This window comes from Molothrus ater, chromosome 2 (genome assembly GCF_012460135.2).
Source record: "Molothrus ater isolate BHLD 08-10-18 breed brown headed cowbird chromosome 2, BPBGC_Mater_1.1, whole genome shotgun sequence".
NCBI classification, from domain to species: Eukaryota; Metazoa; Chordata; class Aves; order Passeriformes; family Icteridae; genus Molothrus; species Molothrus ater.
In genome coordinates, this window is record NC_050479.2 from 39,013,716 (window position 1) to 39,032,361 (window position 18,646).

Below are 18,646 nucleotides of genomic sequence, written 5' to 3' on the forward strand. Positions count from 1 at the left end.
TGTCTCTGACTTCCATGCCCTGGTTTCTTTTGAAGTTTGCAGCCTTGTGCCGACTGCTCTGTCTCAATTTACAAAGTTGGGAATGCTGCCCTTCTTTTAAACGGGTTAATACAAGATGAAAGCCAGGCCCAACTAATCCCAACAACAATTCCCCAGTTTTCACAAAAGCTAGTGGCTCCTAGTCTTGACCTTGAAAAAAGTTCATGATGTGAGATATTAGTTCAACCTTAGCAACACCGATTAAAAAAAGATGAACAATGCAGTCTTAACTCTCTGATTCAGTTAAAATCTCAGTATCACTGCCACATTTTTAAAGGATGGCTACTCTTCTTTAGGGTGTTACTGAGTCCTTGTGACTGTGTCAGGAGGAAAACATAAGTTTCTGCTGGTAGGAGGATGTTGCAGCAATGTCCTAAATCCCATTAACTTAATTTGCAGAAGCAATCCCTATGATTGTAGAACTGCTTCCATGAATTAGGCCGGTGGAATTTGGTCCCTTAAATTTTGTGGGCAAGCACCAGTTACAAGACAAGTACATTATAACTGTAAGTAGTAATTTGTTTGGCACCACCTCTGTAACAGTTGGACAAGTCAGAAATGGCACTTTGGCTCATATATTCTACCAAACCTTTGCCAATCTTACACTATAAATAAAAAGGTAGTTTGACTTCCATCATCAAACAGCTCATTAAGTAATAGGGCATAAATACTCAAAGTAATTGACAGTCTTTTCTATAACACAAATTAATTCAGAAAATCACCATTTGCATAAATTTCTAAGTCTCGTCTTCACAGATGTTGATTCTGTCAGCTAGTTGCATTTCAAATTAATTTTAAAATAAACAGTGGGAGGTACACCTTTCAGTTAAAAATAACTTGCTCCAAAGAAGATTGCTCGGTGCAAAGCACATATTCATTGTGCATTGCCTTATTTACTTAAAACTGATGTTTTGAATTATACTGGAATTTAATATCATAAAAAAATGCTTAAAATACATTGAAAGGCCATTTTATAAAACTATATGCTTTACTGAGAACTGGTTTTGATGGAAGATTAGATTTTTTGATATTAAATTAATATCTTCTCCACATTAATTAATTGTTTTAATGATGAATTCACAACATAATACTGAAGGTATTTTTATAACTTGAAAAATTGAGTAGAATATATATATATTTTTAAAGCAGTAAGCTGTGGTAATTAAGTGTTATTCAGAAGGAAGGATGCTGCCCTAGTTCAGTTATCCAGTCCCTCGGGTGTTTTTAAAGCCAGCAGTGGGGTGTGTTATTTAATATAGTGCCCACCTCATGCTTCAGCAAGCAGTGCCACATCAATCAGGTATGATGGCCACTGGCTCTGAGTGCAGGCAATGACAACTGCCTGATTTAGCTTCAGCTCCCCATCACAAAGGGAACCTGAGACATAAGAAGCAGGGCTGAACACTGATGGGGTCCTTGTATTCTTCACCCTAAAGCACCCCTGGCAGATCTAAAGGAGTTTTCTTCTTGTTTCGTTCATGCTCAGCTGGCTAGAAAAGGCTTTTCCTAGATAAAGATCCCAAATGTTTCTTTCTCTACATGTCTTTCATGGGGAGCAAATGATTCTCTAATAAGGAAAAGAGTTAGTAAAAGTTTGTAATTTTGCACAGTGTAGATTCTGTGCACATGGCTGGGAGGGGACGCACATTTGAAGGGTAGATGTGGCTGCAGATTGGCAATGTGCTGGTTAAGGACAAGATCACTGGCAGAAACATAAAGCAGAGGGCACTGTGGAAATTTCAGCCCTTGTGCTTGGCCTCTCCAAATACTTGACATACCAAAGACTTAAACCACCCTAAAGAATTTACAGAAAAGTAGTTGCCAGCATTTTTCTCTGCTACTTCTAGTTCATGGTAGCCTTTGTCCTCTGTGGGATCTGCACGCTCAAAAGAAAGCCTGGGACTTTACATTTGGTCAAGATGTTTCTGGTGTAGAAATTAAAGTCTGATGTTTAACTTCTCTCTGAACACGTGTGATTTCTCATTTGGATGCCTTGGTCTGCTCCATATCCATCTCAGCTTCACTTCTTGTAATTTGGACTTGTAGGTTTAAGCATCTCTGAAAATTTGATTAGCGTGAATTCTGAAAAGCAACTGTAAAAACAACAGTCAGACTTCTTGGTCTTAATCTAGCAGGGTGTTTGTGCTTCTGTCTACTTCAGAGTGCCACAGAACACAGAAGCAATAAGAAACCAAGATGGACTTTGATGAGGGGCTTTTTTGTGTGAGTAAGCAGGCAAATGACTTATAAAACCCTCAGCAGCTAAATGTTTGTGAACCCTGTAACAGAGTAAAAATTCATAGTTCTTCCTCCAAATATGACCTAGAGGCAGCATGATTCAGTTTCTGCACTTTAAAATATGTGTTATTTTAACCAGCAGAGGAGAAAAAGCTTTACTGCTAGGATCCTATCTGTGGTCACTGAAAGAATGGACAGGCAGTATCAGAGGTCTTCTGATACTGCTTAGTACCTTCTGCCACTTCTTTTCTGGTTCCAGTGAGCTTTCTCCAAGGTAATCCCTGGGTACAGATATGGAAATTGTCCTCTCACACTGGGCACTCCAAAAAGGCAGTGTCTTTTATGCAGTGCCTGTATAAAAAGATGCACTGGATTAGATTGTCCCTGCCTTACCCAGCCCTGTTACCCCATCTCAGAATGTTTTGTAACTGCAGGCCCTCCTTTCAAATTTTAGGCAGATAGCCCTTGATATAGACTGGATTTCACAATGCAGAAATAGCATATAGCAAGTCATGCCACATCCCCCTTCATATAGTTTGAACCAGCTTCCTGTCACCAAATATTAATGCTTGTAAGCCATAGGGATCTCTCATAGAGCCAAAACCAAGTGCTGTGTGCATGCACATGGACAGACTTCTCTAGAGTAAATTTTCTTTTACTGCAGGTGAGTAGTCACAATCTGGAGTGGACTCCCCTAAGGGTGGGGATGTAACCTTAATGGTTTGGTTTAGAAGAAACATTGGAAGAAATATCTTATAGAAATCAGTGTTTTGTTTGAAAAACTTGATAAACTTGATAAAGAGCCCAAGCAAAGTATTTTCCTGCAGTTTATAATAATAATAATATAAATTTGGGGTGTCCCACACAGTTACTTTTCCCATCAGCTTTAAAAATTAATTAGAACCATTTCATTGTTTCCCAAGCACATAAGTTTGTATAGCTACATATTTTCAGCTTTTCCAGCACAGGTTTTGGCCCAGGGTAAGTTGCAGTGAAGGGCTGTCTGGATACTGTTTTCTCACAGGTTTGACAAGAATCCTTTTCTCTTTGTGCCACCACATTAATGTGTTAATCTGCTGCTGCTGGACACACTGAGCACAGATCTAATTCATCCTTGCAACTGTGTTAACATTTTGAATTCTAGGAATCCTGTTAGCTGTAAGCTGCATTGTTGTTTTCAGTTTCTAACACTTTTTTTGTTTTGCATAAACTTCAGTAAGATACCAGCTTTGATCCTTTCTGTCTGGAAAGAGAATACTTTCAATATCAGGCAAAAGCAAAATAAACTTGTGCAGTAGTTTGGCCTCATTGAGACAGTTGAGACTGTCAAGATATTTCACTTTGATACCACACTCAAACTTCTGTTTTCTAGGCAGTGTGCATTCCTCAATGTCTGTGTAGGATATACATCTTGCAGTTGCACATTGCTCATGCTGAGTTCAATTGTGGTTGGTGCTGTAGGCTCCAGCTGGGGTCTCAAAGGTGTCTGGGCTTATCTAATTTCTAAGGGTTCTAGGCTTATCTAATTTCATATGTTCCTATCACTAAATAAAGAAATTGTTTGAACCATTCCCATTATTTCCTCTATTTTTGATATATATACCTAGTCTCAAGGAGTTTGAAAATGTTGCAAGGGTAGTTCCACAAAAAATACTATTTAAAAAATATAGAGGAAAAATCTGACTGGCTGAATCAAGTGCAGGTGCAGAGAGCTTGCCATGTGTTGGTTAATCTTGTCTGTGGAGTCCTCAAATGCTTCTGCTATTAAGATAACATAATTTGTGGTCGCATTTAATTATAACACTTTATTATAGGTATATTTAGAGAGAGGAAACATAGAAGAGAAAGCATAATCAAAAAATCACAATACAGTATCATATTCAAAACAATGATCTCTGATGCTCAGGATATTTATCCTATTTTTTCGTCCATGAAGAAAACCAAAAGGTTCCTTGTATGTGCTAATGAAGCTAGCTAGGACTGTGTTAACAATTGAAGATTACAGTTCTGCCAAAGATCAAGCTATTTATTTCTCCTTTAGCTCATGAGTAGCCTTTTACTTGGCTTTAAAAGTTAAACGCATTTCTAAGGTTTAAAAAAGAAAACCAAAAGAGGTATGCATCTCTTTTAAATCAGTTTTAGGAATGTGTCAATAAAACCATATTAGTATAATTCATTAATATGTTTGCAATATTATTTCTTGCAGGCATTCATGTCAATGTTTCAGATTCTCACACAGGAAGGATGGGTGGATGTCATGGATCAGACACTGAATGCTGTAGGACATATGTGGGCACCAGTAGTTGCTATTTATTTTATACTGTATCATCTTTTTGCTACTCTGGTAAGTTTTCACTCGCAAATGTGTTGGGCTTCATTTCATTTTGAATTACTCTCCTAGCTCTTGTACTACTTATTATTCTCAGCTAGTTAAAACTAATTGTGATGCTCATTTTTAGCATAGGCAGCTTTTAGTTCATGGATGTGGTAGAATAAATTTAGCCTTCAGCCATGTGACACGAGGTGGTGAGCTTTGTTCTGGTGTGAGGTGTTCTTCTTAGATCCAAGTCACACCACCAGACTAACAATATAATTGTTATCTGCCTTGTACCTTCACAGCTCTAATGATTTCAGAGCTGTGATTTTATTTTATTTGTCATTTAGAACCGGTCCCCTCAGCTTTCATTGCATTCTCTTGGCAACAGCAATTAAAGTGAGAAGTGTAAAACCTTACTATTTAAACCCTTAACTAGTCATCCCTACTGTCCTGTTGCCTGATACAAAATCAATGCATGGAAAATGTATGATATAGTATATCAAGCAATAAATGATAAGAACTAATACAGCAGTTCCTGCATGCAAACAGAAATGTGTATAAAAAAAACAAAGAACAACTTTTTTTTCCCTCTATGTATTTCATGTGTGATTATTACATTCTTCATAGAGAAAATGGGAAGGAAAACTCTCTTTGATTATTCTCTATCAATAAGGGCTTGTTATTTTATTTTAATACCCCACAGATAAAATACCACAATCAGGAAAATAATCATTTTATGCACCCTTTATTCACTCCTACTATGCTCATTTTTTATTTTCCATTCACTTAGTCTTATTTTCATTTTGTTCATTCCATTTTCTTTCTTTGCTCAGATGTCTACTTACATAAGGTACTAATTGTATTTCTACAATCTCCACCGGCTTCTATTTACTTCTTTTACTTTACACTATATCCCATTTCACTTCTAAAGACTGAATAGTTGGACTACAATTGTGGGTGCAATGGATTCCTTCATATGGATTGAAAACTTGACCACTTTATAAATGGCAATAAAGTGCATTTCCTGCTCTTAGAGCTGCTTAATCACATCAAAGTATAAGCCAAACAAATGTATGTATAAGATATATAGGACATGTAATTTGCTCACAAGGGTCAGAAATTGCAACTTTTCATGCTGGAGTGATCAGTTAAACTTGGGAATTGAGGTTATAAAGCAAAAAGAAAGTGAGTTTTTGGTCATAGAGTTGAAAGCAGTTACTGGTAAGAGAATCTTATTGATGTTTTTTTGATTCTTCATCAAGAATATTTTCTAATCAGTAATTCATTTTTACTTCTTAGATGAGTATTAAGCAAGTCCATAAAGTAAAATTGTGTCAAGTGACCTCTCTGCTAAAAATTCACATCTTAATTGAGAAATAATTTAGCTGTAAGAGCAATTTTAGTATTCTGTTTTATGTTCCTTAATTTGAAAGAATCATCTGGGACTTCTCTATTTGTTTACTGAAAGCACTGATTTTCCTAGGAGTGAAGTCACTTTTCTGTACACCATCCTCAGTTCTTTTGTAGGGAATTTGCATTTAAATACACAGCCCTTGCTTTGCTCCATAAGGGTACACTTTTGTTCTCATGCACCTATGCAAATTCTACATGAATGAAAAAACCCTGCAAAGAAAACTTTGCAGGATTATTTGGATTTATGAAATTTTGGTTTCAATTCTAAGATCTTCCTCAGACCTTGGAAGGGAAAACTATGTAGGACAGAGTTGTCTGTAGGCAAAAGAAATTTAAAACAAAATAACATGGAACTAGTAAGGGAGCATGAAAATGGTTGGGCTGCTACTAAAACCAAAAAGAAGCATTCTAAGAATAAACAGCCATCAGAGAATAACAAGAGTAAAGTCAAATGAAGAAATTACTTTCACCAACCAGAAAAGGGGGGACAATTAGAATTGAGAATGATAATTGCAGGCATTTGGCAGAGCAGACTGTAGAGACTTGGAAAGAAATTAATCGGTTTCACATAAGAAGGCAAAGAAAAATTGAAGCCCAAAAAAGATCACTCTCTTGGAAATAAGGACTGTAAATTAGTTGAGATGGTGGCAGAGGAAGTTAAACAAATAACAAGTTTGCATTTAAGTTCTCTTTTGTGGTACATTTTCTTTGGTTCTTGTTGGAAAAAAACAAAAAGGGAGTTAATGAAAGTCTTGCCTTGATACATATCAGTGCATGAATCAGCAAGACTGTAAGGGATGATATATTTAACGAGTGCTGTACTTCTTTTTTGCATGGAACTGAACTTCCTTAACTGTTATGCTTTGAGCAGCATGTACTGAGTATCATATAATGAACAGGATATCTAAAGAAGCAAATCACCATACTGTAAAATCTTAACAGAATTATAGCAAAATTCTTCATTAGCAACTAGGGATCAAAGTAGTTTTCATAAATGCTTGTTGGTCAAAAGGAATGACAAAAGTCAGAGGGTCCACAAACAACCAGAAAGTTCCACTTGGCATGGAAATTAGTATGTTAGTCTGTGACCTACTATATAAGCACATGGCAGTGGGTTTTGGATAATGGAGTAAGGTGAAAGGTAAAAGAGACATTAAAGGGGTATAGATGAATTAAAGACAGAAAGAGAGACAGAAAAAGAGAGCAAAAGTGATCACTAGTGCTGCTTCCAGTGTTCATCCAGCTGGGGGGTTGCTGAGCCTGGTTTCAGCATTGTTCCAGCAGCATCAGTCTAAATCATGAGATGTCCAGGATCCTGGGGGTGATTATCCAGTGAGTGTTGATCCATCTGTGCGGATGGCCAGTATGGCCACTGGGATGTTCAGGATACTGGAGGGTGCTGCCTGGGATTCTTCTAATCCCAGCTAAAGCCAGCTTCTTGTTAAAAGAACTTTTTTTTTTTTCTGAGCACTGACATTTTTTAAATTTATGGTCCAGAGTCCTTCCTATGTCTTCTGTACTTTTATAGTTTATGGAGGAAAAGAAAATCCTGCTTTGGAATAAGATCCACTCAACTTCGATGCAGTTAAAGTTCCTTGTCTGGTATATTAAACTCCTTGTCTGGTATATTAAGCCGCTTTTCATCTTTTGTATAGGTGGGGAATAAATTTCCAGTGTGACAGGCAAACTTACACTTCATTTACAAGTAGCGGTGGAAGGATATGTTTGCTCTGGCTGTCACTCAGTGGTCCAAGACCACAGAAAAATTGTAGGCCTGTAACTCTTTTTTAAAAATGAGTTAGGATACCTTCTGGTACCCCTCTGATATATCAGAAATTGGTGCTCGCCATTAGAAGCTCAGTGCTTTTGAGGATGTTTGCATCGAACCTCAGAGACTAAAACCTTGGCAGTTGCTGGCGGCTGTTGACTTATACATGTGTACATATATTTACTGCCTTAGATAGAAGTTGTCTGATAATATATGCTGAACAGTGGTATCCTCCCTCACCTACCATACTCCTAATTCTGTCTGCTTCTCACCTATATCAGTCACATTTCCAGCTCCTTTGCCCTCTGGTCAGCATCTGTATGCAAGGGAAATGTAATAGTCTGATAGTGATGCACACTTTTTTCTCCCTGGGATTTTTCCTCCTAGAAATATATCTAAACAACATTTAATGTTGAGTAAATTGAGACACTTGACTTTCCTCTTCTGTGACATGAGTTTCCTGTACATGTGATGTATGCAAATAATGAACCAGCTTACTTTTCTTCCAGAGTGGAGTTAGCTACTTTTCACAGAGGCACTCTGAGCATAAAGGAAGGCCATAAAGTAAATGACTGTCAGGTGACTAAAAAGTCACACCTTAATTGAAAACCACCTTAGCTTTACAAGATGTTTTAGGATTTTGCTTTGTATTTCTTTTATTATTGTTGTTGTTATTGTCATTGTTATTATTATTGTTGTTGTTTGTTGCTACTATTTCTGATTGTTTAATTTTCTCTTCATATGAAGTACATTTTAATACCCATATATAATTCATTGGTCATAAAACCTAGAATTTAGCATTTTTAAACTCACAATAATTGTATGGTAAGATACAAAACAGTTTACTACTTGCAAAAGGCCTAGCAGATAGATAGTAGCAAATGATACTAGTTCAACAGATGTCAAAGGCAAGAATCCTATTTACATCAGCAGGGCTGTCATTTTTCCATGTTATTTAATAATACTTCTTTAGAAAAATAAGATAAACTTTAACAAATCACTTACAATTGTTTTGTAGATTCTACTCAGCTTGTTTGTTGCTGTTATTTTGGACAACTTGGAACTTGATGAAGATCTAAAGAAACTTAAACAAGTAAGAACATATTTTTATTGTGCTTGAAATTAGTTTCAATAAGGCATTTTACTTTACTGGTATTTTGTGTGGCAAAAGCTGGGAAACATCTTCATCACAATGAACAAAACGTTACATGTAGAGGTAAATAGCAGTATTTTCTTAGATAGTGTACTGTCCCACCAACCTTAAGGAAAAATTAAGATATTGTAAAAGAGATGTAGAAATTTGGCTTAGTATTCAATCAAATTTAATTTAGATACTCTTGTAATTAAAAAAAAAAATTAAAATCACAGCTAGGCCATGTTTTTGCTTATAACCTTATAGTAGAGGAGGTGTATTGTATTTGAATATCTGTATGGAGGCTTTGCCCCAGAGGTCCCAGTTGCCCTTGATGGGCTGCAGCTGTGATGTCCTTAATGAGCAGCTGTAACCAATGAAGATAACTGGGATGAAAGGGTGTGGGTTAGCCAGTCAGGGAGAGCCTTGGAAGAGCTCTGACCTGAGAGAGAACAGCATGCAGAAGAAGGAGTCTGCGAAGAGCTGCAGCCATGAGAATATGTCAAAGAGGTATGGACTTTAGAAATCTGATAGCAACAACATAACCTAGTGAAAGATATCCCTCCCCTTGCTTTATGAGCACAGCACAGCTCCACTGCAGGGAAGGGTAATGGGAAGAGGGTCCACAGTTAGGAAGGAGCAGAGCACACTCAGGTCAATGTGTTAGGGGAGGGCTAAAGATGCTTGGAAGAGTTAACTTGATTGATTCTCTTCATTTGGGGACCAAGAAGACATTCTCTCATACCTGAAACCCCAAATGTCAATCACATAAAACAAATGCAAATAGAGAATTCAGGTTGGCCTTTCTGCCCTTGTGCACAAACCACCAGAGAGGAAGGTATCCATAGTTTTTAAATAAATATATAGTTGTGCTTTAATCTGTACAAAGAGAAGCAAAGTCATCAATGTTTCCCTATTTCACGCATGAAATAGCATGAGCTAACACATGGGAAATTCTCCTGTAATATTTGGCTTATAGCCATCATTTCAACAGCTTTTGTTCATCTTTCATGTGCATTAGCAATTGCCATAGAATTAGGTTCATTCAATTCTTGAAAAATAATCACCCAGACAACTGAGATATTTTATGCTGAAGTTCTACATGACAATATTATATACTTTTATTTTTTCTTTAGAGAATTCAATGCAGAAATCAATGCTGCTTTTGCTGTTGCGGTATTAAATATCCATATGTATTGCAAACCTGAAATAAGTTAAAAGGACAAGTATTTTCTGTGACAATGAAATGCAAATACTGGGTTTCAGTTTACGAGTTTACATATGTGAGAGATCTTACAGATGATTTTGGGATGGTGGGACAGTCTTGAGTATGCAAACTGAGTAGGCCAAATCAAAGGCATTCATTTTTCTCTTTACCAGTCTCAAGAGGTAAAATGATCTGAAATGAAAAGGGCTCAGATGTGTGGTAAGCAATGTCATATCATACTGATAATCTTACAGGAAATTTTTCATGTTGTCTGCGTGAGTTAGGAGCACAAATCAATTTTCTGAAGTGAAGCGCTTGAGATGTGAAATCCAGTGGCTTTTGTGTGAAACATCTTTGATTCATAAACCACTTTAAAAGTCCACACCTTTGCCTATTAAATGGCAGCAGCATGGCTTTGTGCTTTAGCTGCTGGTTTTGGAAGTGGTGAACAAAAAGCAATAATGAGAGACCACCACTAGCAATGCTTGCCACATTTCAGTCTGAAATTTTATTAGCCTGGCAGGAATTCTGTCTCTGTGATAGCAACAGAGAACATTTAAATGCAAGACATAAATATAATTTGTTTTAAGATCTCTCAACTTCGTAGCTTTGAGACTATAGCAGTATAACTACATCAGAACTTCTGCCCCAGCCACCAGACCTTCTAGCTACCATCCCACTCCATGACCCAAGAAGGCATCTAACCAGATCACAGCACTTTGCCATTGGAAATACCCACTGAGTTGAATGCCATAATGGTATATGGGTTCTACATGCATTACAATGCATATTATACACCATTCTGATGCATGAAAATGTCCAAGGTGGCTGACAGTGGTTCATTTGTACTTATGTTTTTGAAATGTTTTCTTGAGCAGTAGTGGCTCTGTTAGCATTCAGAAACACATAATCACAAGAGCGATTATATGTAGGTGCTTTTTATTGAAGAGCTCTGGGTGTCAGGGGTATTCAACCCAAATCTGACTCTGATATGCATTTGGGTTGAACATGTTTTTATATTCTATCGTTATATAACTTTCATGTTAATTATTAAACTTATATTGCTCGATTGTATACAAAGATTTCAGCCAAGCATGGCTCCTCGTGGCCCACCTTTAAATTTCTAACATAGTTTCTCATTATTTTTCTTATTATTATACAATAATTATATTTAATTACTAAACAATTATCACATCTAACAATTATATCATTTATCGTACTGCTTATGCAGGTGCAGTGATCTGGCAAAACACAAAGCCTAACATTTTCAGAGTCTATCTTTAACATTTTCCAGGGCCTCACTATCAGCTCCTCATAGAGTATTACTCAGTTCTACTGAATGCATTCCCTTCTGGTATTTTATGCAAACAAATGGATGTTGTACAAAGTGTTGCATATTTTAAAAATTCCTAAGGTGAAAAGAGGCAAGGAGTCAGTTCCTGGAGCTCAATGATATGAGGTTGCTGGAATGAATGTACAGCTGCTAGAACAGAAAAGGTTTCATGAGGGGTAAATATGATGGTATCACAGGTTCAGTGCTGACAGTGACTGTGCTCTACTGCGCTGAAATATTGCTTGTCTTATCTCAGAAGATAAAGCAAGAAAGAGTTTTCTTAATTGAATGATATTTTGAATTTTCAGTTTAAAAATGGACTTTAAGAATAAGCAGGATTGTAAGGTAATTGTTATGTTCTAATCAAGACAATTTCTATAAAAAATAAACCTGTATTGCTGCACAGAAAAATTTTTGACATCTATAATTAAAAGATGAATAGCATTCTAAGAGAGAAGTCAAATAATTCAAGCTGTTAATGTAAAAGACATTCATTGGTTGAAAATTATGAAATTGTAATGCTCTCTCTCCTTGGGGATGTATGTTTTTCCCTGCCTTTATGGGCTGTAAAGCTCAAGTCCCAGGGCATTTTCAGATGATGAAACACTGAATGATTTTCTAGGAAGGAAGGAGAATATATCTGTGGCAGAAATCACACCTGCCTAATAATCCCTTTTGAGCTGTGTTCTTATTAGTTATGGCTTAATTTCTTTTCTGGAACTTGATAAGAAAAATGTTATTACTTAGCTTTCAGATTATTGGTAAAGGACTAATTAGTTAGTGTTTGCAATGTACTCTAGAAAGTAAAATAGTATGTAAACATTTGGTATTCATGTTGTTTCAGTAAATGTATTTAAATATGAATAAATAAAAGCAAAAATGCATTAAAAGACTAGGAGATTTTAAGTAAGATTATAATATAATTTATTTAAAAGAAAGTAAACCTTTAGAATTAAATACGCCAGTACAAATTTAGTTAAGGATATACATCATGATTCAGTTTTTAATTACCCCATTCCATAATATTAATTCCAAAAGTCTTGCCTCAATGCAAAGAGTAGATAGAGCTTATTTTAACGAGCCACTAGTCCATTTATTGTGCAGTGTGTGTTCCTGTGCATTATTTATTGCACAGTATTCAGGCTTTACTATGAATACAAAACTATTAAATTAATCTCCTTTCTGGCTTTTATGGTACCCCTCATAAGTATGTAGAACAGACATAAAACTTGGGAAAGATTAAGTGATTTACTTAGCAGCACAGGTACACATAAGAATAGAATCTGCTTTCCTAAGACACCATTCAGCTGGTTTAAGAACAGAATAATTTTCTCTATCCTTATAGCTCTAATGATTTGCAATGCATCTCCCAACCTCTGCCACATCTCATCCTCTTGTCTATCTCTGCCATCATAGCTCAAGTGAAAAGTGTTTGTGCTATAGCTCATAGTCACCATCTAGCTGTGCAATAAACTTGACCCTCTGCCGTGACCCAGGCTGACCCTAACACTCTACTGAGTCTCCAGATTTGACCGTGATCCTGCTCATCTTGCCATGAGGCCCTTTCCTCGGGCCTTCAGTACATCAGTTATACAGATGATATCAAAATTAGGCACAAGAAATCTATCAACTACAAAACTACAATCCTGAATTCCTTCTCATCTATGCCTGTCTTCTCCACACGCTCCCTAAACTATGGTCCCAAAGTTCTAAAAGAAACTGAGAGGATTTCTTTGATGTCTTCTGCCTTTTGTGATAAAGCATTGACTTTCTTTTTAGAAATTCATCACCCTTAACAGATTTTGAAGCATGACTTTCTCTTGCAGCAGCTGTTTTAACTTTTCCTGTTATATTTTCCACATATTTACTGATTCCACTGCTACATATTTTTATCAATTTGCCTATATCAAGTCAGACTGATTAGGTTCTCACCTCTCATGCTCTACCCTGAATCCCTCTTTTAAAGTTAGTCACATTTGCCAATTTCCTTTCCTCTCACTCCAGAGCTTATTTAGGTTACAAATTATCTACCACTACTGTATGTCAGCCTTGCTATCTCTGAGATCCTTTAGAAGTCTTGAGAGAGTGCTATCAGGTGTTAGGGAGTAACAAATTGACCTTGTGTCAGTTATCTTCCAAAAACTTTCTCTTGACATTTTTGTAGATCAGTCTTTGGCAGAGTTTAGGGCCTTCTTGACCCTGTCTGTGGCCAGCACTCTTTATTTTAATTTCTTGCTTTGGTTTTATTTTTCAGAACACACTCAATTAATAGTCTGTTTCTCTTTTAGACTTTCTGCTTTCCTTGTGTTCTTAAAAGCTTTCTTATTAGAGTTTATTTCTTTAGAAACTATTCCCTCAAAGTCCTTAATGATCTGCCATTATTTTTATACCAAAAAAGCTCTAAAATTTATGTTGGGGTTTTGTTTTATCAATCCTTTGCTTAGCAGATGGCTTTCTTTTCTGAAACATATCCATTTACTTTTAAGTCTTCTTTGCACTCATTTTTACATTGCTGGTCTTGTTGACCTTCTTGGAGTTTTTTCTGTAGCTGGTAGATAAAACACGGTATCTCTGCTAATAAAACAGGATATTTAAAGCTACTCCATACACCTGCCCTTCCCAGATTCTGTCATTTATCCATTCCTTTAAATTTCTTTTCAAAAGCTTTATGGCTTTATGATTTTAAGTATTTTTTTCATTTAAATTCAGTGTAATAGATAGATTTGACCTTCTACTTGTTAAGTAAGATCTGAATATAGACCATTTTTATCACTGCTACAGAAGAGCTTTTTGATATTTATGCCATATAATAGATCTTGCCCAGTACTAAACCATGAGATACTTCTTCACTTAGTTGTTCTCTGGCTATGTAAGTCAGCAAGGAGTCACTTATGAGTAAAAAGTTAATATTTTTCTTCTTCCCTTTCCTAAACACACATGAGGGTAAATAAAGGCTTTCCAGTGTTATTACTGCTTGTCTTTTGGCTTTGAGTACTATTTTGCATTTTGAAATTACTTTATAGTCCTCATTTACACACGTGCAGAAAATTTCTTCCAGTTCAAGACACAGTTTCAATGCACGTGGTTCCTGTGCTGGTTTTAAATGCATTGACCTTATTCACTACATTGATTGAAGAATTTCTGTAACATATAGCACCAGTCTTTCACTGGTGCCAGGTACTCTCCCTCTCCACCTGGATAATACGTTGCCTGTTCTGCATAATCTGATTCTGTAGGATTCTACTGCCTGTTACTTCGACCAAGTTCCTGAGATGTGTTTTGTGTCAGCATTGTGGGATTTTAATAACAGAAATTCTAATGCAACTATGGGGTTTTTTTAAGTTTTATTATTAATATAAAAGCCTGCACATGTATTATTCTTGTCTAGTTTTATGCCCTCTCCTTAATATGCCTTTATTTTTATGGGTTTTTGTTTCCTATCAGAATGGTTTAAACCTTCAGGTTTCCCATAGCTTCATTCTATACGGAGAAACTCATGTTTGCCTTGTTGACAACTCTATTCTGAGCTTACTCTACAGTTTTAGTACCTGCTCCTTTAACAGCTTTTGCAGCCAGTGAAGTTCCTTAAAAATTTCTGCAAGTTTGAACACCTGGGTAGAATTCACCTCACTTCACCAATATATTATAACATTGTATGTGCAGTTTGAAATATTCATGCGGATTTCCTTCTCTAGTCACTGAAGAGTAGCAGATACTTTTGGAGGGCAATTTTTGAGAGACATTTTTTAATAGGGCAACTGCAGGAAAATTTGAAGCCACCCCAAGCCACCCTCACTGTATGAACTATCTTTCCTTCATCTGCAGCATAATCTGTGGTTTACAGCAATGAAACCTTTATGGCATTGCTTCTCAAGTGCATATCCCACTTTTCCTGGGAAAGCAGACAGGAAATAAGACTAGTCTGTCTCTGATCTGTTCTTATATCTCAGAACCCTTTGGCTGGTCCTTGACAGAAAAAGGGTACTGGACTGATGGACCTTTGATCTAACCTAGTGCACTCATTCTTACACCCCTGGTGTTTCAGAATCTGAACTGGATTTCAGAAAAAATTTGCAAATACCATAAGGATGAACCCATCTTGGTGGCTAAAACCATGTGCATGGTCATTTTACTGTTTTATAATTCCACAAGGGAAAGAACAAGCATCTCAAGCATCTCTGAGAATGAGCTATGGTCTGACTTCCTTGATCATGAAATCTTACCTCTGTAATCCTGTTTCCTGGAATTCCACCATAAAACATATGTATTTTTTATATCTATATATAATTCTAACAATATAAAATATAAAATTTTCTTTGTTTACCTTACGCTTGTGATAACAAACCCAGTTTACCTCACTAACTTTGGAGGGTTTATCTTAGAGCTTGTGTCAGATAAGATTATTGTGTCCCTATTTTCCTACTGGAAAATCAAAGCTGAATTGATATCCCCAGGTTCATACACAAATTCCAGCATGATGAAGAATCAAAAAAAGTCAGGTTTAGCTCATAGACCCCTTGAATCAATCAGGAACATACATCCACTCTTAAATTGTTGAAATCTCACACAAGTGTAGTTTTCTGCTTGAAAGAGAAAATCCCTTAAGGAAGATCAGATTTCTGTCATATCACACACACGCTCACTAGTGCACACTCACAACATTAGTACAAATGGCATCCATTACTGAAAATATTTTCCCCATTCCTTACTACCTGGCCACAGAAATTCTTGGAGGAGTAAACAACAATATGCAGCAGGGACATTTTTCTTCTAATTTGATTCAATTCACATACTCACCAATGAAGGTACTTGTCAAATGTACAGGTTCCTTTCCCTCCAGTTCTGCTTCACACCATAAAATACATATCATATTTATTTTCTCTTAAATCCGTATCAAAGCAGCAAGTGCTTTGAGATTTATATATGTATATGTGCCTATAGATCATTTTATATACACACACACACCTATATATCATGGTATGTATCTATTTCTACATATAGTATACTTTTTTTTTTTAATGAGATGCCTTTAGAATTATATTTGAAAAGTAACAGATTTTTACCATGGTAATTTTTTCTCTTAAATCTCACTTTTAACTCTTTGATATCGAAAGCAGAAATTTTCATTAAGAAGCTTGGCGATAATGATAGATTCTTTTCTGCTTCTGTCTGCTGAGATAGATTCTTGTTTTCAAGAGTATTTAATGTCTGAACACTTCAATTTGATGCCAGTGGTTCAGTCACATTTTGAAATGCTTAGAAGCTTTGGAAAAAAGAGGCAGTTAAGCAAACTTTAGAGGTTTTTGCAGAGCTTTTACAGCAAAAGCATAAAAGAAATAAAAGGAATCCATTAGGCAATCTATCTCATAAAAAGGAGCAGTTGCAGTAGAATAAAGTAAATTAGGATCTGAGTGCTGTCAAAAATGGCAGAGCTATCATGGAGTCTCATTCTATAATGCTTAGAGGTTTTTGTTGGTGGTAGTGGTGATGGTGATGGAGGCAATGTGGAAGTCTATACTGGAATCTACTGCCACCTAATTTTCCAGAATATGGCACCACAGTAGAGACATCTTTGAAAAGAATTTAAAAACCTAATAAATATTTATGTGTTAATCCCTCTTATCTTCTCTATTTTTTCTGTTCTTGGTGTCAGGGAAACATAGCAATTAATCCTTTTTTGTTATTACTACACAGTTGCTTTTCCTTCTTCACTACTCAAATTAAAAAATCCCTGATTTAGAATAAGACTTTCAGGAGCCTACTATCTAAAGGGAGAGCATCTGATGTCTGAACTTTGGTAAAGATAATTCTGGCACATGTATTCTAAATATGAATTTGACACTACTTCCCTTTTATGCAAGAATACATAAGTGGAATTTTGGTTAATTTTAGTCAAGACAAAGCAAGTCAGTCTCTAAAGAGATAGTGCTGAGTCCTTCTACATTTTTCTATAAAGTGCATTTGAATAGAACTTTCAAATCAAATATTTATATTAAGTAGAATAAAATATTTTTTATTGTTGCATGACTGATCACTACAATATCCTATTGATTTTTGAAAACTTATATATACTTATTTGCTTATAGAGTTGGAATTTTTATTAACTAAAGCAGTATTTATATGCCAAACAATCCAAACTTACATCCCCAGAGCAAACATAAAATTTTCTTACTGTGATTCCTATAGTATTCAGCTTTGTTTGTCTCTAAGCCAGAGAGAAGAAGCACAATTTGTACTTTTGATCCTAAATTAATGTGCAATCATTTGTTGATTTTGCAATTATTACTTTGATTCCAGTGTCTGTGCTTTTCATTGCTAACTCAGAGCAATTGGATTCACATTTTAATCCATATTAATAAATCTCCCAAGAGTAAAAATTTTATGCACTTAAATGCTATTATTTATAAGAAAGAAGTAAGATTACCTTCTGACATAGACTGAAAAAAATAAATTATGATAATACTGTATGCTTATGCAGTAAGCATCATAAGAAAAGTTTTAATGTTTTTATATTTAATCTAGCTCTCAGGAGTTTAGAAGCAACTATCTTCAAGTTTTTGAACACATATTCAAGGAAAAAAATTCTCATTCATTTAGATAAAGGTTGGAGTTTTCTGAAGTTTCAAGAGACAGGATTCGTGTCACTTTGTTAACTGTGCAAAAAGTTAGGCATGTCATCTAAGCTAGTCATCTGCACTTGCCTGTAGTCATTGTTACCCTCCAGGGAATGATTCATCCCATCCAAGTAGGGTGCTCTCTATTTTCTGTTACAGGGGAAGTCTAGACAGTTAATTAGGCAAAATGCCTGATTTTCAGTGGATAACATTAAACGACATAAATACCCAAGTTTAATGAATTAGGAACTTGTGTTTCATTGGCATTTAATCACATGGGTGCTTTCACATTAATGAGCAAAAAATCATAGTGTGTAACAGCAGGCACCTTACTGAAGTGCCTAGGCTGGGATCCTAATTTAGGTTAGAGACTTAGATGATAATGACAACAAAGGATAAAAGTCAACATTCAAAGCTGGTCATCTTTCTTCACTCACAGCAGAAAACAAAGCCTGCATTTGTGAATTTAGGTTCATAAAATAGCAGGTCCCTGGCATTGGCACTTCAGGTAGTTTTTTAAAGGAACGTGGCACAAATTTAACAGGATCTTTGTAGAGGTTCCTGACCTCCACCTGAGTTGGTTCA

The 18,646-nt window shown here is 36.0% G+C and overlaps 1 protein-coding gene across 1 annotated transcript in view; it reads left to right on the forward strand.

Moving 5' to 3' along the window:
• NALCN (sodium leak channel, non-selective) overlaps positions 1–18,646 on the forward strand; it is a 226,998-nt gene that overhangs the window by 130,214 nt on the left and 78,138 nt on the right. The window contains exons 14-15 of the mRNA XM_036406770.2: positions 4,484–4,621; positions 8,794–8,868. Coding sequence (XP_036262663.1) covers positions 4,484–4,621; positions 8,794–8,868 — 213 coding nt within the window. The remainder of the gene's footprint in view (positions 1–4,483; positions 4,622–8,793; positions 8,869–18,646) is intronic.